At 36.5% G+C, this 22,475-nt stretch overlaps 3 protein-coding genes and 1 non-coding gene across 10 annotated transcripts; 1 reads left to right on the forward strand and 3 right to left on the reverse strand.

The window, feature by feature from the left end:
• Window positions 1-1,370: 1,370 nt before the first annotated feature.
• Window positions 1,371-2,922, reverse strand: oig-2 (Ig-like domain-containing protein). The gene is made up of 3 exons (NM_064366.3): window positions 2,812-2,922; window positions 2,677-2,767; window positions 1,371-1,542 (listed from the first exon to the last, which is right to left on the reverse strand). Exons 1-3 carry the CDS (start codon window positions 2,919-2,921, stop codon window positions 1,417-1,419), a joined length of 327 nt encoding a protein of 108 aa, NP_496767.1. The 5' UTR covers window position 2,922; the 3' UTR covers window positions 1,371-1,416.
• A 612-nt stretch (window positions 2,923-3,534) lies between these two features.
• Window positions 3,535-7,286, reverse strand: F18A11.5 (BTB domain-containing protein). Of its 2 annotated transcripts, none has more exons than NM_001267432.5 (6): window positions 7,218-7,286; window positions 7,061-7,171; window positions 5,980-6,144; window positions 5,769-5,926; window positions 5,524-5,662; window positions 3,535-4,052 (listed from the first exon to the last, which is right to left on the reverse strand). In NM_001267432.5, the coding sequence occupies exons 1-6, from the start codon at window positions 7,236-7,238 to the stop codon at window positions 4,023-4,025; spliced, it is 624 nt and encodes a 207-aa protein (NP_001254361.1). In that variant the 5' UTR covers window positions 7,239-7,286; the 3' UTR covers window positions 3,535-4,022. The 2 variants fall into 2 exon arrangements, with proteins under 2 accessions (NP_001254361.1, NP_001254362.1); NM_001267433.5 differs by lacking the exon at window positions 3,535-4,052 and adding an exon at window positions 5,254-5,412 and having other exon boundaries at window positions 7,218-7,283.
• A 1,788-nt stretch (window positions 7,287-9,074) lies between these two features.
• max-2 lies at window positions 9,075-20,602 on the reverse strand (the record flags this gene model as incomplete). 6 transcript variants are annotated; one of them, NM_001129183.4, is made up of 12 exons in its annotated part: window positions 9,084-10,221; window positions 10,862-10,974; window positions 12,027-12,177; window positions 12,227-12,340; window positions 13,206-13,738; window positions 14,506-14,649; window positions 18,410-18,615; window positions 18,666-18,827; window positions 19,797-19,990; window positions 20,209-20,286; window positions 20,336-20,460; window positions 20,513-20,602. In NM_001129183.4, the coding sequence occupies 12 exons, from the start codon at window positions 20,534-20,536 to the stop codon at window positions 10,125-10,127; spliced, it is 1,941 nt and encodes a 646-aa protein (NP_001122655.1). The 6 variants fall into 6 exon arrangements, with proteins under 6 accessions (NP_001076636.1, NP_001122655.1, NP_001300485.1 ...); NM_001313556.2 differs by having other exon boundaries at window positions 9,085-10,221; window positions 19,797-19,999; window positions 20,513-20,596; NM_001083166.5 differs by lacking the exon at window positions 14,506-14,649 and having other exon boundaries at window positions 9,086-10,221; window positions 20,513-20,596.
• Y38F1A.13 lies at window positions 15,531-15,832 on the forward strand. The gene has a single exon (NR_051814.1). It is a non-coding gene; the product is annotated as an Unclassified non-coding RNA Y38F1A.13 (non-coding RNA).
• Window positions 20,603-22,475: the final 1,873 nt, after the last annotated feature.

A 22,475-nucleotide genomic window follows, 5' to 3' on the forward strand; every position in this document is an offset into this window, starting at 1 on the left:
TGTAGCTATTCATTTGATCCAATTGTTTGATACCGCTTGTCTAGTGATAAAATGTAAAATTTTTCTTATAAAAATTGAAATTTCGTTTTCCAGTTTTCGCCTAATCTATGTAAACCTAGAGGTTAATCAAAAATAATTATTGTTTCCACAACATTTACACTTCAATTATGGTTGAATTGTGTGTAGATTACAGTGGTTCAAATTTGCAAAATACTCTAAATTACTAAAAAAAAAAGCCTACATTTTTTTTGGGTAACTTACCAAAATTTTAACTGAAAATTTTGAAAAATCTAATTATTAGAAATGTCTTAAAAACTATAATGATTCAAGACGATCTGATATCATATGAAAACACTAAGTTTTTAGATTTTTCATGCTTTCCGGTCAAAGTTTTGGCAAATTGCCAAAATTTTGAAAAATATGTGCTTTTAAGGAAATCCAGAATAATGTCGCATTTTCCGACCCCTACAATATTTTAATAAAAATAATTAAAACAAAACTACAGTGTAAAAAATGTAGAGAACATTTTTTTTGGTCGACTTCTAAAATTATGAGTGGCAAAAACTGATTAATTTTTGACATTAAATTTTAAAAATTCAATAAATGTTCAAAAAATATCCAACCGTTTTTTATGATATTCGGTCATTTTGACACCAGAAAAGTAGTTTTCTACATTTTCCCCCTAATGACAAAGTTTTGGCAAATTGTCAAATTTTCAACTACATAGAATTGAGCTTAATATGAAATTTGTAGCAATGCCGCAAGTTCAAAACTTTCAAATAATAATATGCAATGAATTAATAGAAAAGTTGGCCATTGTTCAGACTTTAGGCGACAAAATTAGCGCCACTTTTTGCCGCAAAATTAAAATTTTCAATTTTTTTTTTTTTTGAAAAATTGTACTTTTATATTTGGCACACTTCATAAAAGTCTTCAAACATTCCCATCTTTGATTCTGAATGTTTACCAAAGGAAATTGACATCAAAGTTTGCTCGTACGGTTTTCATACTATTCTGTACCTACAGTTTAAACTATCAGCCTGTAGTTCAGATGTCCAAACCAAAAGTCTAAACTTTTAAACTAGAATTCTTATCAACTTGAACTCTCGAACAGATCTGACTCCAACATGTCGCCAACAAAATTTTCTCAATCAACATTTTTACTATTCTGCACATGTGATCATTTTTATTTCCTTCCAAAAACCGATCTCCCTGATCGGGTATACTTCGTTTTTTGTTCAATCTGTTTTTCTGAACTCTACACTCAAAATTCCTAGTATTTTTGACATCTTTTCTCTCTATTTCTGACCTTCTTATCACATGATAACCACGTTGTTTCTTCTACGAGTGATATTAAGATACAGTATAGCGACGGAAAAGTTTATTGGAAGAAATATTAAAGAAATCTAGCAGAATTTAGTCAAGAGTCTTGAAAACCTCTTTTCCAGTGCATTTGTAGATGTACTGCTGCTCAACGGAGTGTGAGCCATGGGTGTTTGTAGCAGTCACTTTGTAAACTCCTTGGTCCTCTTGGGTAGGGTTCTGGAAACATTTTCTTTGTTATTAACTTATCTAGAATGCTCATTTCTGGAAATTCATATGAAAATATAGAGAAGTATTTGTACTTTTAGAAGATAGCGTTATTTTAGTGAAGATTATGAAAAAGTGATCAAAATTGGCATTTGATTTAAAATGTGCCAAGTGAGTATGCCGATGGGTGTTACGGCATTGAGGCAATTTTTTAGCAACTTTTTGAAATTTTTAATATAAAGTAATTTTATTTTCAAAAAGTATGAATATTCCCATTGCCTAATTTTCATCATCAAGCTTCATTTTTGAGCTGAATTTCAAAAAAATTGTATGTGAATTATGCTGATGATCGATGGTGAATCTACCCAGTTATGGTGCATCTGACAAGTTATGGTACATTTGACCAGTTACGGTGAATCTAACCAGTTATGGTGCATTTAACTAGTTATGGTACATTTGACCAGTTACGGTGCATCTAACTTGATATGGTGCATCGACGGTGAATCTAGCCAGTTATGGTGCATATTTATTTTTGTTGGAAAATTTTAAAAAATCAAAAATAGTGCATGAAAGTTGACGTTTGCCAAAAAAGTGCCGTTAAAAGTGTTTAGACAAACGACAACTTTCAGACACTATTTGAACTTTTTTTTCAAACTTTTCAAAAAAATTTGTATTTTTTCCAGATAGAACAAACCTTTCTCTACGTTTCTATGTTAATTTTGCATGAAAAAAGTTGGATTATCATTTTGAAATAAACATTATTGTGGGTTTGCCGAAAAAATACCGCACAGCCCTTAAATATATGTTCGATTCCGATAAATGAAAAAAAAAACTTTCCGAAATTGTATAGCCTATTTTCAATTTTTGTTCCTGCCGGAGACCATCCCAAACTTTCCAGGAACGGTTTTTAAAAGAATGGCCGACATTTTCTAGGTCAATAAATTGTTTCTGAAGTTTTTTACTTTAAAATAAATGTGAAACAAAATCTCGAGGCAAGTGTTTCGAAGGTCAATATTACACCATGTTCTTACAATTTAAGTTTCCCTCTAAAAACCAGATCAAGTGTTCTATCCGTTCCTTTCTTCTTATTCTCTTCTTAATCTAGAATCCCGATCAGTTTATCAGTATTACAAAAATCTTACTTACCTTGATATGCAGTGTAACTGTGAACTTGCCAACCATCTTCTTGATCTTTGACACGTAACGATCACCAGTCAGCTCTTTGTCTTTCAAAAACCTACAGTAGTTAAGGTTAGGGGTTCATAAACCAAAATCTTTTACCATTTAACTGTTGGTTGTGGATTCGCATTACAGATGCATTCGAACAGAACTGATCCGTCTGGAGCAATGATAAGCGATGGAGCTTTCTCGAAAAACGGAGCCAAAACCATTCTGAAACTAACCTTTTAGAACTAATAAGATGGCTGAACATATGTAATGAAAACGCTCGAAGAGCTTCTCACTGATCAATTCCGTCAGTAACAGGTGACGGAAGCTGAGAGATTTGAGGGGCAGAGATGGAGAGATGAGTAGGCGGAGGGAGATGAAAGAGCACTTTTTTCTGAAGCCAACATGTTTAATAATATTGAGAAAAATGTTGAGGGCATTGATTGATTTGTTGGTTCAAAGCAAGTCAATGAATTCGATACACGCGATGAACAGCAATTGAAATGGCATAGAATTAAAGTTTTGGTTAATAATTCACTTGATTCTATGAATTTTTTTAATTATTGTATTTTTCTGATTATTAACATATCAATTTCTTATTCTTATAGAGTATTTTATATTTTCAGTCATTGATAGGACTCCATACTTTCTGGACGCGAAAATTTCCAATTTTTTTTCCCAAAACTACCTTCTATGAAAAGTTATTTATTCATTGGAAATCTCGAATAAAATTATCATTTCAAACATTGAAAAATGTTTCAGCATTGAACGCAACAGTTTATTTTCTGTTTTTTTCTACTATAAAACTTTTGTAAAATCACTAAAAAACGAAGATGGATCCCACTTTAATATATTTATGAACTGAGTACTAAAAGAAAACAAAAATAATTGTATCCAAGTTTATTTGAATTTGTGAATGGTGATTTTGGTGCTTCTCTCCGGAGCTCTGCCTACACAGTGCGGCATCGGATACACTTCATCTAACCTCTCTACCGGTGTATTTTCGGCTCGCAAAAACAGTTCAGAACTAGTAATATTAATAAGAATTGGCATTCGAAGATACTTGGCGGCCCATATCGCATCTTTCAGTTCCTCTCGATCCAATGATTTAACATAGTCAACTTCCCACGTAGAAGTGCTCGGAACTTCGACTCGATGACGGATGCACCAGGTGACAACCATCTTCATGGTAATTCCTTTGACGTTCGGAACTGGTATCACATAGTTGGAAGCTTTTCCCTGTTGGACTTGGCTTGCCATCTGGGAGAGGATCTCCGATTGATTCGGTGGACATTTCGAAATAGTGATCGTCGAAAGTTTTGAGTCTATAGAGCTCTTTTGATGACATGATGTACCTGGAAATTTGAATTGTGAAACAGGAGGGGTTTATTAGGCTCCGCCCATATAATGGTTGTGGTGAGAAGTTTGGAGGAAGGTACGGAAAAAGATATCACAAAGACAAGGGGCAAAACATTTTTTTGAACTACTCTGGGCATTCTAATTTGCTAGAAAGAAATGCAACTCTGGGGAAAATATAATAAAAAACACATTTTTCTAGGTTTCAAAAAACATTTTTTTAAACTTTCAGTGAAACAAAATCGTTTCAAAATCGACTATACATATGCTTGTAACCCGGGGGGAGCAATACATAAATTTCGAAAAAAGTGAAAACTTCAATCAGAATCGAGCTGTCTGATGGAATGTAAATTATGGGTGTTTCAAAAAGAGCACGGAGACGTGGTCGTTGTGGAAACCTAATGCTACATGTAATTATAAAAGACACAAGAGGACTTGAGCCCGCTGAGTTGAAAAGAATATAGACGTTAACTTGAAGTGAATGAGATCAGAAGATACCTGTCGCTTTGCTGGAAATTTTTGCAAAATTGTACGGAATCAGAGAATTGTTTTTTTTTAATATTTGTCACCGCATTTATACCTTCCAGTTTTGAGATTTTTCGTGGGAATTTTTGCAGAAAATCGCAAAAAAGTTTCATGGAAAAATCTTTCAAAAAACCAACAATTCAGAACCTCAAATAATCAAAATATTCTGAAAATTCTGAAAGCCGAAAATCGCCAAAAATTATTTCAGTATCTAAAAACAACTAACAATTCAAAACCTCTGATATTCATTATATTCTGAAAATTCAAAAAACTACAGTTTCAGAAGTATTTAAATTTTCTAGAAATTTGAAAATTCCGAAAAAAACAACATTCAAGAAATAGTTCTGAAATTCTAAAAATTTTGGATTAAAAATTTTGAAATTTCCAGAAACATAAACTTTCAGTTCTTTTTTTTTTGAAATTTCAGAAATTAATTTTTTTACAAATTGAATGTAATATTTTTGCAACTTTTATATTTTTCAGAATTTTTTGAACATCAAAGTTTCAGAAGCAACACGGAACCTGGTTTCGACACGAACAATGTTTCAAATGCTCGAGAATAAGCTCAAGCTTGAGTTTGAGCCTGAACCTAAGCCTAAGCCTAAGCCTTAGCTCAAGCCTGACCCTAACCTATGTCTTAGCCCAAGCCTAAACTTCAATGCAAAATTAGAAATATATAAATAATTTATTTATTTTTTGGAATCATTATATTTTCGAGTATCTTCTTCTTGATCACTGATGCAGCATTCCTGGAACCTTACTGAGCGCAGACTTTGGCAAATGAATCTGTTGACCATTGTCCCAGGCAACAATGCAGCAGTTTTCGCCCATCAACTGCAATTCAACAATCTCATTCTCTATTCAGCTCCTGGCCACCACCGCCAATAAAATATTTATTACTTGCCATATCCCCCCAATCTATGTAAAACGTCATAATCCTCGTACCTGGGTGACTTCTCCCGTCATATTATACATGTGATGTCGCATCGGTTCCCACGCAGTGTAGTTGATGTCGAAAAGGTAGGAGCATTTTGGATCTTGGAATTCTTCACATGCTATGCAACGGGCAAGGGTGTGGTTGTTTCTGGAAAATCAGAGACTTAATGCTTTACGGAAGTTTGGAAGTGTCTTGAAATTTTGATTTGCAGATCTATTTATCTTGAAGAAGACCTACCTACCTGCCTACCTACCTATCATAAATAAACGGAAGTGACAGCGAATCATCAACCATATAACGGACAAACGGGCGCCAATAGATTTCAATCGCGTCACGCTTCCACTGAACAACATCCGCCACGTCGACATTCATCGGCATACACATTTCGGCGAGGAACGGCATGTTGTAGAACTGAATGTTTCCATTTTTTGAAAAAAAGTTTGGGTTTCGCCACGACGACTTACATGAGCTTCTCTCTTCAGCTCATCGCAGGCTTCTGTGTCCGATGGCGCCACAAAATGATCCCCGTCACGGAGATAATTGAGAACTTTCCCAAAGTGTTTAGGATCTCGATCGATGAAAATCTCGTCCCCAGTCTTCCAACGATCACTGACCATCACCGCAAGCACCTAGAATAATGATGTGTCGATTTACGGAGCTTGTGTACTCCTCGAGGAAAAGTTTATTTTATTTTAGCTTATAAATTCATTCAAATCGAATATTATTTGTAGCAGGGCGGCAATTATTTTTGGCAATTTTACAAACTGGTCTATTGCACCATGTTGCTCCAACATTTTCCACCAAAAATTATGGTTAGCGGCAATTGCCGTTCGGGAATTTTTTTGTCGACAAATTCGGCAAATCAGTAAATTGAAGGTTTGCCGATTTGCCGGAGATTTTTAATTCCGGCAACTTGCCGGTTTTCCAGGAATTTCAATTCCACCAACCGGCAATTTTCAATTACGGCAATTCCACGGTTTACCGATTTGCCGGAAATATTCAATTCCGGCAGTTTCACAGTTTAACGACTTGCCGGAAATTTTCATTTTCGGCAAACTGCCGATTTGCCGATTTGCCGGAAGAATTTTTTTGAAAAATTTGAGAAAGTGCTCAAGAGTAAATTGGAAATTCCAATTCCTCCTCTTTCGACAAACGGCCACTTTCAGGCCTTTTTTTGAGAACTTGCCAAATTTTTTTCGTCCAACTGAATACCTTTTCAGATAGACCAACTAATTTTCTATATTTTACCACTACTTTTTCAATGAAAATTTTGGAACAACATGGTGCAATCGACCGTTTTGCAGAATTGCGGAAATCGCAACTTCTCGTTTTTAGTATGTTTCAGTAGTATAATAATCAGCCAAAGTGAGCCAAAATCTATAAAAATCACACTTCTCCTCGGGGAGTACACGAGCTGCGTAAATCGACACATGGCCGTGGTAGAGTTGTTTCTCGGCCATTGTTTTATTTTTAAAGATATTATTTTAAAATTTTGTGTGTTTAAATAAGCATGGTGCATCGAAGTTTCCAAAAACTAGTGCTTACCGTATCCGAAACCCTGGTCAACGTGGCGACCGTAGTCTCGAACTTTTTGCCGCCAACATTCAGCAGAACTCGTTCGCTGAGATTACTACCGCCTTCCTGCGAGAATGTCATCTAAAAATCTTTTTTTTTCAGATATTCTTTTACTATAAAAACTCACCGAATTTTGAGATTTCTCCATTGCAAATTGTTAAGTTAAGCAGAGAGCGAGAGATTATATTCCTGGCTAGATGAAAAAAATATTTATAAATCTTTGGATTTTTGGGATTTCTGCCGCGCGCGAAAACATAAAAAGTCTTCTTTTCACAATGCAAATATACATCGGATTAATTGTGAGACATTTGGGGGCTGGGGCGAAATAGTGTGTCAGGTGCGGAGACGGATACACGTAAAATGAGGGGGAAAAAGGTATTCAATTTGAAGTGGATTAGAGGGACGGCTGGAGATGAGGAGGAGGACGATTTTCAATACGTTGTCAGTTTAGACGGGCTCTCGCGGAGCCGTCAGACGTGGGAAATAGGCGGGAAATTGAAGCGGTTTCCGATGAATTTTTGATTTTCAGGGGTATTACCCAGCTGGTTTCCCGACTCACGCTGGAATCACGTGGTGTCAAAATGTCCCATGTCGGTTTGATCTCCGAGAATTGCGGGAATTTTTGCGTGATTAAGATTGTGATGACGTCACATTTTTCTGGAGAAAAAATCCCCGCATTTTTTGTTGATCTAACTACCATGGGACAGCCTGACACCCCGTGTGGAATGTGCGATGTGGCCGAGTTTTTACAGTTTCTAGGCCAGATAACAAATTAAGGGAATTTTAATCATATTTTCCCTTTTAATTAAAAAGAATGAAATTTTTGGTCTCGCCACGACAACTTTGTGTGAAATTCAAATGAACGTGCGCCTTTAATGAGTATTGTAGTTTCAAAATATAGTTGCTGCGGAATCGTTTATTCATTTTTCTTGTTTTTTTCACGACTTGTTCATTCGATGTGCTTTAAATTTTTTTTAATGAATAATTAAATGTTTTTCACAAAAAAACTTTTAAAAATCCGCAACAACACAAATTTGAAGCTACAGTACTCTTTAAATGCGCACACCATTTTGCAAGGCGCAAAAAAGTAATAAAAAAGTAGTTTTTAAACAGAATTCAAATAAAATTCAAGGAATCGCAATTTTCAACAGAAAAATTCAAAATTCCCGCCCACGCAACCGGGCTCAATTGAGAAAGTCACATTTTGCTCCAAAAAACAAGAAAAAAAAAGTTTCATGAGCACCTGAATTGTCCAGAAGCTCAGTGAACCGTAGAGATCCGCAATAAGCTCATTAGCAATAGAGCATAAGCTTTTGCTCCAGAACGAGGAGCTCAATTAGGAGCGGGGAAAAAAGTTGCAGGAGTAGTGGGAAAAATGTGACAAAAATTTGCTCTTTCTCTCTCTCATTTCAGGGCTCAATTTCTATTTGTACATTTCATTCGGCGAAAGTGACTCAATTTCGGAGGTGGGAGCGTGTGAAATGAATCGACGAGTATTATGGATTATTTATGAAAAACCGCTGAATTTCTTCTTAAAGGCGCACGAAATTATTCAGATGGGTCTCGGCGCGTAAAATTTTTTTTTGAGCTTTTGCGTCCTTGAATTTTCAGTTAAATACTTCGTTTTTAGCGGATTTTTTATAAAAAAATGCAAAAACTGAAAAAAAAAACTACCATAAACTTTAATTGCGCGTCGAGACCCATCTGAAAAATCCCATGCGCCTTTAAATAGGCAAGTCGAAATCTTGTGGGATTGCAATAAATATATATATACGATATTTAAAAAAAGGAAGGTTGTCGTCTCGTGAAAAGCAAGAAGGGGGGTCTCCTCCTCTCTCTGGTGGCAGAATAAAATCGAAATGTTGAAAATGGAGAGAAGAGACGTAGACAGTGGCAGAGACGGGGACCAGGGGACGACTCCAAATCCTTTTGTTTTCTCTTCCTTTACATACCTGAAGAATTTCTGCAATAGTGAAACACAAAAAAAACAATTATTTAAATGGTTCAATTCTACAGTTTATAGATTTGGGGGCTTGTTGGAACGGGGCATATATTAACATTGCTCATGTTTCTGTATATTTTATGTGAAATGCAACAAGAATCTTCTAGCAAAAAAGTACGATGCTGGCAGGTAGTTGTTGGGGGATGGAGAGAAGGGGAGAAACAAAACAAAAATGACAATAGGTGATAAAAATAATAATAATGTTTTCGCCACAGTTTTCGCGCTTAATTCACAGGAAGGTTTTTTTTTGCATACAATAAAATAGTGTGAATGGGAGAGATTTTTAGAGAGAAAAAAACTACAAAAAAAACGAGGAGCAAGATATAAGGGCTTGTGTATGGTAAAACATATAAAACGCTGTGTTGCCGCCGCTGAACCAAAATATTTCTGGAAATTGGATGAAGATCTCAACTCCGACAGTGATACTTCCAAATTCCATTAATTAGTACATCCAATGGGGGAAAGAATATAAGTACGTGGCGAAATGTCAATAAAACTACCAAATATTGGCTGGAAATGATGATGATGGGAGAGGAGTGGTTGATTAAACGATGAAAATGGTATTCAATGAAAGGGGAATGGGGCGGCGAGAAAATTGTGATGGGTAGGCGGGGTCAAAATGTCTAACTTCGGTGTTTGATCTACAAAAAATGCGGGAGTTGAGGCGATTTTTCTGGAAAAATAATCCCGCATTTTTTGTAGATCAAAGCGAAATGGGGCATTCTGGGGGGATTAATATAAGAAAAGCGATTAATTTTTTTCTGAAACTGATAGAGCAAAAACACGTATGTCATCAACACGAGACGAAATGGGGGACAAAATTTTTTAATCAAAAAGAGAGACGAGAGAGCAACTCTTCGTCGGCTCTTTTTGATGGAGGAGCAGCACTTTTTTTATTTATAAAACTATCAAATAATTCACTGGGTAAGAGACGGGTGGGATGAGCGAGAGATGAAGAGACGCCGAACGATTTGTGTTTGTTGTGGCAAATATACATATATATCGATGGAATGAGGTCGAATTTTTGGCAATCTACTTTTCTCGGACGGCTCTGATGTATGGAATCAGGCTTGAGAGTGGCTTCGCCTTTTTCAGGAATGGATGTGCCAAGAGCTCCGTTGTATCGGCTCTGAAAATTGAGTTAATTAGAAAAAGTGTCTTGAAGGACTTTTTCAAAATTAGAAAGAAACATTTCGATGTTTTTTGTTTTAAGTTTTGGTTATTTTTCAGAGAAATTCGAAGATTTTTTTAAAAAAGATTTTTAAAAAATGAATATTGACTTTTTTCAACTTAAGATTTTTTTTTCAAGATTTTTCAGTGGAAAAACGGAAATTTAAAGTTTTTTAATTTATTTTTTAAAAAAACATAAACTTATCAAAAGTATATCGACGTTGATGGAAAAAAGAAGAAAATTTTTTAAAAAATCGAAACATATTGAAAATTATTTTTTGACTTCCGAATTAAGGATTTCGAAAATGGTTCATTTGTTTTTTTTTTTCATTTTTTAGGTTTCTTCGGTGGAAAAATCGGAATTTTCGTTTTTTTTTCTCTGAAAATAGAAAAATCGAGAAAAATTTATTCTCAAAAAACATAAATCTATCAAAAACCATTTTGGTTTTGACGAAAAAAATAATAATAAATTTTGTCAAATAATCGAGAAATGTTTAAATTTTTAAATTTTTTGGATATTAAAAAAAAGTCGAAAAACCGGCACCGTTGTTTTAGATGCTATATTTTTAAAATAAAATACGTAATTTTCACAAACAAACCTCTGATCCGGATCAACAACAAGACACTTGTCAAGGAAATTGTTGAACTCTGAAGACAGTCTGTCGCGTTGCTTGATCTCTGGCTTCCCGTTTTGAGCAATCAAGTAGATAGCCTGAAAAAGTAAATTTTTATTTGATTTTTATAATTTTTAAAGTAGGACTAACGGTTCGGAGGATTTTGAACGTATATGCCCCAAAATGAGCTCAAATGAACAAATTTCGTAATGAAACAGCTCAAAAATTTTTCAAAAATATTTGTTGGCGGTTCAAAATTTCGAAAAAATTCCACTGATTTTATGGGGTTATTCAAGTAATGTCGGAAAATTAAAAAGTGTATTTAAATACACATTTTGCCTTATTCAAGTAACATCAAAAACATGTATTTAAATACATTTGTGACGTAATATTCCGACATTTTCTTACACTCCTTCACACGGTAAAAAATGAGAGACGCAGAGACATGTGTCCCCGCAGGGTGGTAAGGCTCATTTGTTCTGTTGAAAGTGTGGTGGGTGGGCGGAGATTCCTGCGGGGACACATGTCTCTGCGTCTCTCATTTTTTACCGTGTGAAGGAGTGTAAGAAAATGTCGGAATATTACGTCACAAATGTATTTAAATACATGTTTTTGATGTTACTTGAATAAGGCAAAATGTGTATTTAAATACACTTTTTATTTTTCCGACATTACTTGAATAACCCCATTAGCTAAAATCTCGAATTTTCGCCACTTTTCCGTGTCACATCTGTCGAAAGTTGACTTTTTTGGAATTATCATCCTTTATTACATATTTTGGTAGTTTATCACATTTAATTTCGTTGATTGAGGTACATTTGAAGCCGATAGGTGTTTCGATGGTTTTTAGATACCTATCGGCTTTAAATGTACCTCAATCAACGAAATTAAATGAGATAAACTACCAAAATATGCAATAAAAAAAAGATAATTCCAAAAAAGTCAACTTCGGGTGTGACACGGAAAAATGCCAAAAATCGAGATTTCAGCTAAAATCAGTGTAGTTTTTTCGAAATTTTGAGCCGCCATAAAACATTTTTGAAATTTTTTTTGTGAAGTTTCATTACGAAATTCGTTCATTTGAGCTCATTTTAAATTGCCTATGTGTTCAAAATCGTTCGAGTCCTCCTTTAATAAAAATAATCCCCACCTTCAAAGGTGTTTCTCTCAAATATGGTGGCTCTCCATCAATCATCTCTAGAGCCATAATTCCCAGCGACCAAATGTCAACCTTATAGTTGTACTGCTTCTTGTTCAATATCTCCGGCGACATCCAATATGGAGTTCCGACGACAGTATCTCTACAACTATTGTATTTTATAAAAGTATATTTAATTGCAATATGTATACCTTTTCGATCCCGGCTGAATCTGAGCACAGAATCCCATATCGGTGAGCTTAACCTCTCCGTTCATGCCGAGCAGCACGTTGTCACTCTTGATATCTCGGTGCACTATGGAGTGTCTGGAATGAAATGATTTTTGGTATTTTGACGAAAAATTGATTTTTTTCGGCTTTTAGAACCAAAAAACCAACAAAAAAAATTTCCACTTTTTCATGGTTTTTTTCGGTTAATTTTTGATTTTTCCCAAATTTTTCATAGGAAAATTTATTTGACTCTTTTTTTTTAATCGGAAAAAGTTATAATTTTGAAGAAAATTTGATTTTTTTTACTTTTAGAACCAACAAATCAAAAAAAAAACCTTTAAAAAAATAGATTCAAGCATTAAATTGTTTTTCGGTTAATTTATCATAGGAAAATTTATTTGACACTTTTTTTCGAAAAAAAAAATCGTAAAAAGTTATAATTTTGTTAACCTGTCGCAAACCGAAAGGCTAATTTCAATTTTTCACTGTTTTCCTAAGATTACACTTCAACTTTCAACTATATTGCAATTATAATCAAAATACTTCAAAACTTTACTCATTTTTTAAGCAAAATTGATTTTTTTTGGCTTTTAGAATTTGTTTTCACTTTTTCCTGGTTTTTTTTTAAATAGATTCAAGCATTAAATTATTTTTCGGTTTTCCGCAAATTTTTCATAGGAAAATTTATTCGACACTTTTTGTCGAAAAAAAAGCAACCGAAAAGCTAATTTCAATTTTTTCAATTTTTTTTTCCTATAAAATAACACAGGAAATTGCATATTTTTTGAAGTTTTTTCATGATTCAGCCTTGATGGTCATTAGTGGAGATCTAAATCCAATATTCGACCACCCACGTCATTGCTAATTCCGCTAGACTTGGGAGAATAATTGGATAATCGAATTATCTGCACTTTTCGTGACAATTTTCACAGTTTCCAAGGAAACCACAAAACACACAAACCTATGAAGGAAGTGAAGCGCTTTAAGACATTCTTGCAAAACTGCTGCAATTTGTCCTTCGTCCAACTCAGTCTTCACAACGACATCTGTCAAGTTTCCACCTTCCAGATAATCCATCACTACCCAAAGATCATCAGCATCAACCAGATACGATTCAATGTAGTTGACGAGGTTCGGGTGTCGATACTGCTTCATAACCTTAATCTCGGTGAGCAACATCTCCTTCTTCGGCTGAGTCTTGAAAGCCATTCTCTTCACAGCCACCACATCAGTGCTGCCGGCCACATTAGCAACGAATACAGTTCCGGATGCTCCAACACCGATTTGCTTCTTCATCTCGTACTTTCCAAGTGGATTACTTGGATTAACAATCTCGCGGAGTTGATTGAGCACTTCGGAATCAGAAAGCTTTTCACGATGAGATGCTCGAACACGAACAGGTGGCTCTTCTGGTGGAGGTGGTTCGACGGTCGTTTTGTTTGTGGTGGTGTTCCCATTCTTGTCTCCAACTGATTTGTCATTCGAATTTTCCTTCTGCAAATAAATAAATATTCCCTATTCAAGCGTACCGAAAAATCTGCATTTTTCAGCATTTTTCGACATTCTTATAGAGTTTTCGACATTTTTCGTCGTTTTTCTGAACTTTTCGATATTCTTCCGCTTTTTTCGACATTTTTTGTCATTCTTCTGCATTTTTCGACAATATTACAAATTCTTCGTCATTTTCTGCATTTTTTTGAATTTTTCTGGATTTTTGACACGCAGAGAGATGTGTCTCCACAGGATGTCGAAAAATGTCGAAAAATTAAATAAAAATGCAGAAAAGTGACAAAAAATGCTGAAAAATCAGAAAAATGTCGAAAATGCATGTGCATGATATGAACATTCAAATTATTTCAAAATTTCGTGCAAAAATCTGCATTCCTCGGATAGATTGATAGAATAGGATAGAGGAAAGGCGTTTTTTTTTTCGGTAAACGCACCAAACTGACTTATTTCAAAATGAAAACACAATTTCTCATCCAAAAATCTGAAAATTACATTTATTTCTGTTGAAAAGGCTCAAATTGTGCCCGAAATTTGCCTTTAAAAAGTTTTCAGCAAAACGACAACTTTCGGGCACTATTTTAGGCTTTTCAACAAAAATAAATGTAATTTTCAGATCGAAAAAACCTATTTTTTCACATTTCTATATGAATTTTGGATGGAAAAGTTGGATAATCATGTTAAAATGAACCAGTTTCGTGCGTTTTTCGTCAAAAAAAAATCGCCGCACACAGCCGTTGATGATGCCAACTTACATTCGACAATTGCACATCACCATCTGACGATGTTGTGGAGACAACACTGCCGTTGGAGAGCGAGTTACCAACGGATCGAGCAGACGAATACTGTTGTGGAGACGAGCATCCCGAGGATACTGTCGACGATGCGATTTTCAGATGCTGAAGACAGAGACAATCATGCGATTTTTGTGAAATGAGAAATTTTAAAATTATTTTATCGCATGCTCATATTACGGGGACTAAGTGGAAACGCGCTCCACTGACAATTGAAAATTCTCCGCCCCCTGGGTCATGGGTCTCGTTGGGTAAATTCAAACTTTTTCAAACAATTTTCTCCGCTTTTAAAGTATTTTTCGTAATAAAAAACAATGTTCTGTTGGTTTTGATGATTTTCAAATCAAAACGATATGTTTTTATAAATTTCGGTATAAAGATAATTTGAAAATGTTTTCCGATGTTTATAATGATGACCTAATTTGATAATATAAAATATTTTTTTAAAACATCGTTTCGTTGTAAAATCATCAAAAACGACGGACATTTTTTTTTAGAGAAGAATGTTTGAAATTGGCTATTTTTGCCTACAAAAAACTAACGAGACCCATGGTTCGGGGGCGGAGCGTTTTCCAAAGCTTCGCAACAGAAGCATTTTAATTTAATTTTATCCAACCAGCAGTTCATTTCCAATGTGATTGAAATATGCTCCCCATGGTGACAACACGTTAAGTGTCGGCTGCTGGTGTTTCGGTTTGGTGGTGTCATTCCACCAGTCGTACATCATCGGACTATTTTGAAACATTTCTTCAAAATTTGTGGCGATCGTCTCCAGTTAGGAGGGAATACGGGGACAGATGTATCCAGAATGAGTGGGCGGTTTGAGGGGGGTATAGCTACTGTAATTTGACTCAATGAAGTTATTTACGGAAGAGTAGAGATTCACTATTTCAAAAAAAAAAAAGATAGAAAATAGAAACATACTTCGATATACGCGAAAAGAGAGCAGAAATGAAGCCAAAGGGTGTGGTTATTACGGAAACCGTGAGAGAGAGAGAGAGAGAGAGAGAGAGAGAGAGAGAGAGAGAGAGAGAGAGAGAGAGAGAGAGAGAGAGAGAGAGAGAGAGAGAGAGAGAAGGGCGCCATCTAAGAAAAGGACAGAGAAAGTGTAGAGAAGGACGAACTTGATATAACACTACATGAAACAGATGATCTGTAGTGAGAAGCGATCAAGGGAGGGCGGCAAACGATTTTTTCCGGCAAATCGGCGAACCGGCAATTTGCCGGAATCGAAAATTTTCGGCAAATCGGTAAACCGTCAAATTGCCGGAATTAAAAATTTCCGGCAAATCGCCAGATTACCAGAATAGAAAATTTCTGGCAAATCGGCAAATCACCGGAATTTAAAATTACCGGAAAACCGGCGAACCGTCAAATTGCCGGAATCGAAAATTTTCGGCAAATCGGTAAATCGGCAAATTGCCGTAGTTGAAAATTTTCGGCAAATCGGCAAGTTGCCGTAATTGAAAATTTCTGGCAAGTCGGTAAATTGCCGGAATTGAAAATTTACGGCAAATCGGCGAACCGGCAATTTGCCGGAATGATATGTGAGGCACGCGAGAAAGAGATGGAAAGGATAAAAGTTTTTGGATGATTATGCTTCCTGCCGCTGACCTTTCCTATTATTTTACGACGGGTCTTCGCTTTTTTATGATCCAAGAAAACTGTGTGGTCTCGCATGTCTATTAGAACTGTGAATGGGAAAGAGAAAATTAAGAGGAAAACTCAGAAAAAAAGAAGCAAAAACAACTACCGTCATTTATTTATTCTTCGGCTTTTCGACATGCCAAAGGTATCGGAAGCCGCCGACAAAATACAGTTAAAGTCATGACGGCCTCTAAGACAACCAATTAGCCGATTACAAGTGCTTCTATAATTACACATAGTGAGAGACTGAGAGAGAAGGCCGGATATACATAGATATATCTGAGAATCGTAAGCATCATCCGTTTGGAACGAGGGAACGAATTTGAAGTTTGGGCAGGTAGAATAAGAAGCGTGTAAGGTAAATGGTAGGTCAAAAGTCTACACCAAATGAGGCGTCAAACTTATGCAAACCAAATACTTCTGGTCAGTCAACTGTAAGCATTGGAAGGTCGCCGTGTGTCGAAGAAAGCAGAAAATGAAGGTTATGAAAGTCAAAATTTCTATTAAAAAAGGTTGTTGCGGGTTGTAACGGGGTCCGGACTATTCCGTAAATGGGAAACGCCGGCGAAATGCAAAGAAGAAATCATGAGCCACTTTCAGGTTGGCTGCGGAGAGAACTAGATGGAACATGTGAAAGTGCGAACACAAATACAATGGGTGCAGCCTGGCAAGGCAAGTGTTCAAGAAACTCTCTGGATTAGGCTTCTCTTTTTGCTGCTTCCTCAGAGACCTCTGACCGGTATTGCAATGTTGCCTTGGCGCGCGCCCGCCAGGGGGTCGGCCGTCGAATGGCAATCATATCACTTAAAGGAGGAGGAAGGGGCAGGCCTCCCCGCTCAATATGCGGACGAAGAGGGAAAGCGATGGAATGTATTCACTTTTCAAACAAAACGAAGAAGACGCCGACTATGAAGCTTCTTCTCCTTTCTTCTGTGATGATGATGTGTCTTTTACTTCTGCATAAAACACTGCGCTATACACACACACACATACACATAGCACATGTAAATTGGAATAGACGTAGACATACGCTATCAATTGACTTGTTTCTTTTATTTGAGTGATGGCCAAAGCTTCTCTGATCTGACGTGCCCCATTCATCTAAATCGCACCATAATTCATCGCAGACTGACTGGTATTAGCAAACGACACCATTCGTCCGTTGCGCCAAACACTCTCTTTGAAGGTAAATGGCATCGGGATGGAAATGATGTGAGGGATCAGAATTAGAATTTTTAGGTGAAGCCGTCAATTCAAGATTGACATTGGGTAATGGAAATTGAGAGAACATGTGGAAGGTCAAATTTGAAATGATGGAGAAATCGGGTGAAGATATCTGGCGCTCCAGGTGACAGAAATCGACAGCAGGATGAGGAGATTGATATATTTCGAATTGGCCTTGAGATTTCGAAAACTTGCCCTACTAATTCACGACTAATTTCTCTATGAGAAAGCGGTAAATGACGGAATGAAAGTCAGTGATCGTGTGTTAACAGTGAAATAGATATTGACTTTGATCAGGTCTACCAGAATTGCAAAGAGTTTGAACAATGTGCACCGAGCTTGGAAGTGAGAAGATCAAATCTACAAATTTGACGAACAACATAAATCAAAACACAAATCAGTGAACACTCACGAAAAGAGATAACTGAAGTCTGCAAAAAAGAGAAAAAAGAAGAAGCTTATTTGCATCGCCTCCTGCTGCGCTGAAGGCATTTTTAAACCAGTCACTCTGCCTCGAAATCGTCTCGTCATCGTCGTCAACCTCATCAACCTCGAATACTCTTATATGACTGATAAAAAACAGAAAAATTACCGCCACTGATTAATTGGCTTGTCGTCGCTCTCTCACGCACCTTTCGCAAGTCGTCGCCGCTCTAAAAATCTCGTTTCGACTGTAAACCGATATCTTCGTCGTTTTTTCAATGACATGATTTCTTCTCAATTCGCGTACTATTAACTCGTTGAAAACGAAAACTATTTGGTGGATTTTGATGGTGTTACACACACACACACATAACAACACATAGTTGCAGCCTGAAAACGATACACAAAGAGGGAAGAAGATCCTCTTTGAATTGCCACTTCTGAGGACATATCACTATCACCTCATCAACAGTGAAAATGAACTGCTTTTGTGTTGTTTGTTTGGGCGCCGCCGCGAAGTTTAGAAGCAAGAAGACAAAACATGCAGCAAAGTTTGGAAATTAAATCATACCGATGGTTTCGGTGGCACCGGGGGTCCTTTCGATCCAGGAACTGGTGGTGGTGCTCCATTCGAAGTCGTCGGATTCGTCGTCGTCGTCGCCACTGCCGATGCGGTTTTGCTTCGTTGCGGAAGAACTGGCGGTTGAGGCGGGAACGGAGATCGTGGATGCAGTTTTGGAGTCTCTCCGGTGAATGTTTTCAGTTGTGGAGCACTTTCTGAAAAAAAAATCGAATTATTGCAAAGATTTATGTGTATGTTCACTTACCACTATATGGAACTGGAGCTGGAGACGGAACGTTATTCCTTTCCGATAATGAGAGAGATGTGTCGGTAGACGACGCCGTGGAAAGATGATTATTTCCATTTGTCAGTGGACGAGCAGAAGAAGATGAAGCTGACACTGATGTAGATGGGGAAGTTGCGGAACCTGCAAAGATACGCGGATTTTAGGGATGGAAAATGCAAAAGATTTCAAAAAAAAAAGAAGTTTCTTGCAGATTTACAAAATTTCCGGCAAATCGGTAAACCGTCAAATTGCCGGAATTGTAAATTTTCAATTCCGGCAATTTGACGTTTTACCGATTTGCCAGAAATTTTGAATTACTGCGCTTTGCCGGTTTGCCGGAAATTTACAATTCCGGCAATTTGACGGTTTACCAATTTGCCGGAAATTTTGTAAATCTGCAATAAAAATTTGTGCTCGGTCCTTAACATATAACTGATTTCGCATGGTGTCAGAGTGTCCCATGTCGGTTTGATCTACGTAGATCTACAAAAAATGCGGGAGTTGAGACGCAAAGTTCACAGGAACGTGCTGACGTCACATTTGTTGGGCGAGAAAATTCCCGCATTTATTGTAGATCAAACCGTAATGGGACAGCCTGACACCACGATCATTCTTGCCATATTTTAGGTGTTTTAACTATTGGTTTGAACCAAAATCAGAAAAAACAAGGGCCTTTAGCTGCCAAAATAGGAAAATAATCCTATTTTTACAGCTGCATCACAGAAAAGTTTGCAAAATTGTAGATTTGGGCAAAAATGAGATTTTCATGAGATAAAACAGAGATTTGATGGCAGTTTATAACAATTTCTTACAAAATTGGCTCATTATATTCAAAATGTTCAATTTTCACAACTATTCTATGTCTCAGTCGCCGGAAATTGACATTTATCTGATTTTTGTCATTTTTTTTTTTTTTTTTAATTTTTTAACGATTGGTTTGAACCAAAATCACCGAAAAAAAAGTGATTTAAGCTGCCAAAATTCGCAAAATAAGAAAAAAAAATACCGTTAATTTCGTGCAACTGCAATACAAAAAAAGTTTGCGAAATTGTTTTTGTCAATTTAGAAGTCACAATTTGAGAATTTTCTCTATTTTCCACTAAATCTCACCATTACTACACTGCAAATTCCTCAAATGTTCCGTGACTTGTCCGGTCAACTGAACGTCCACATCATCGTCATCGCTATTCGTGAAAACACTATTCGTCGTCATGAATTTCGTCTTCTCGTTCTCCTTCATTGATTGTGCGTAGAACTTCAACGCAGTCACCACCGCGTTCGGATCCTTCTTCTGATCGGCAAGACTGAAATAGCTTTGAGAATTTGTTAATGGGAACCGAGAACCGGGGGACACGGGGCGTCTTATTTCGGCTTGATCTACGTAGATCTACAAAAAATGCGGGAGAAGGGACGCAGAGTTCTCAACTGACGTCACATTTTCCAGGGCAAAAAATTCCCGCATTTTTTGTAGATCAAACCGTCATGGGACAGCCTGACGCCACGTGGGGATGGGATGCTTTACCTAATGTCTCGGAGAAGAATATCCATCCATGGTTGCGGCAGTCCGCTGAACTTCTGGCCGTCGTATCCAACGTGGACTCTGCAAATATTTGGGGTTTGTTGGAGAATATTAGAAAAAAAAACCGTACCGATGCACTGTGTTATATGGCTGACTAATATCCATTGCGGACGAGGATGGCTTCATCTCATCGTCTCGATCCTTGTCTTTATCGCTGGGAGAGAAGATTCGCCCGATGAAATTCCGTATTCGCACCTGCAAAATGAACACATATTCACAAAAATCGTTTTTTTTTCTAGAATCTCACCTTGGAACTTTTTGAAGTTGACATGGTTAATGATTAGAATGCGTCGTAAGCGACACGGTTGTCAGACCCGATGTTAAGGTAAATCTGAAATTTAATAAAAAAAGTTGAAATTATTATTAAGGATATGAGGTAATTATTTTCGGTAGTGCCAAAATATAGAAAAATAGAAAATACATTTAATTTCAATTCAAAAAATTTTTAAAAAATAAATAAAAGTAAGTTTTCAGCATTTTCGAACTAAAAGAAATGTTATTTTCAAATAAATCAATTAATTTAACACCAAATTTTAATGGAAAAAAATTGGGCCAACATTAAATTCCTGAGTGGAACTTAAAATTACTAATAGTTGAGGGTGGGCAAAGATTAAAAAAAAAGAGAAAAGAAAAAAATATGGACATAAAGATGACGGGTCATACGGGTAGAGCGGGAAAATGATAGCGAGGGATCACAAAGTGCGAAGACACACAGACACACAAAAGACGACGGTGAGTCATATAGTCTTCCTGCCGGGTTGAGAGAGAGCTCCCGCACAACACAAACATCTTGATTGAATCATAGTTATACAAGAATAAGTGACAGTGGGGAGTATATGGGGGTTCCCGTTAGAAACCTGCCCTTTTCTGGGAAGCAAGCGCGGTTTTTTTTTTGTTGGAAAAGGTGGGCAGTTCAACGGGGAAATAGATTTTTCTTTCAATTGTCAATAAAATCAAAACACTTGCAAAAAATCAGTGGGTGTATTTCCTTTGATGTCCGAAAATCGCAAAAAAATCGCGCCTGGCCTCGACACGAAAAGTGTTACGAAAAATGCAGAAAGGTGTGCGCCTTTAAAGAGTACTGTAGTTTCAAGTTTTTGTTGCTATGGGATTTAAATCGGTTTTTCATAGCTTTTTCGATGAAATTATATTTATTCTTTCAAAAAACTTGAATAAAACAATAAAAATACAGGTAGTTTAGTAAATCTTGAGAATAACTATTCAAATCCCGCTGTAACAAAAAAGATTTTGCTGAACAGTTCATTCCACTAGACAAAAAGCAGTAAATTTTGCAACTATATCATCTTTGATAACTTTTTCTCGCGGCGTGCCGGGCCGGCATGAACCCTATTTCAAACAAAGTAAATGCCAACTGATTGCCGACGATGAATCTCTCAAATATTTGCACTCGAGGCGACGATTTCTTTATTTCGCTACAGTTTTTTCATAATCATTCATCTTGAAGAGATTTTCTATCTCAAAATAATATCTGACCAAAACTCAAGAGTTTAGCGTTAGAAGTATATAAAAGTTATTATTAGAAAAACTGCGAGAAAAAAAGTTAAAACCTAACTTTTGCACACAAAGCCGGAAAAAAATGGAGCATGAGAGCAAATAAGGGAGCGCGAGTAGGTAAAAAGCACTGAATCTACCACGAAGTCCCAACTGACATTTAATATTGAGTGGTAGGCACGAAAGGCAAAATCTACTGCTTTGCATTTATTATGATTCGCCGTTTTGTGTGTGTCGCTTCTTTCATTCATTTTTGTTTCTGTTTTTTGTGCTATTCAACACAAAAAAGGAGAAATTGAGAAAGAGGAAGTTTTTTTTTCCGGTAGATAGGAAAATCGGCAAATTTCAGGATTTGAAATTTCCGGCAAACCGATAAATTGCCGGAATCGAAACTTCCGGCAAATAGGCAAATTTCCGGCGAATCGGTAATTGCTGGAATATAAATTTTGGGCAAATCTGCAAATTGCTGGAATTGAAATTTCCGGCACATCGGTAAATTTCAGGATTTGAAATTTCCAACAAATAGGCAAATAGTCGGAATTGAAACTTTCGACAAATAGGCAAATTTCAGGATTTGAAATTTCAGGCAAATCGGTAATTTGCCGGAATCGAAACATTCGACAAATAGGCAAGTTTCCGGCAAATCGGAAAATTTCAGGATTTGAAATTTCCGGCAAATCGGTAAATTTCCGACAAAT

The sequence above is a fragment of the Caenorhabditis elegans genome, chromosome II (genome assembly GCF_000002985.6).
Source record: "Caenorhabditis elegans chromosome II".
Classification (NCBI taxonomy): domain Eukaryota; kingdom Metazoa; phylum Nematoda; class Chromadorea; order Rhabditida; family Rhabditidae; genus Caenorhabditis; species Caenorhabditis elegans.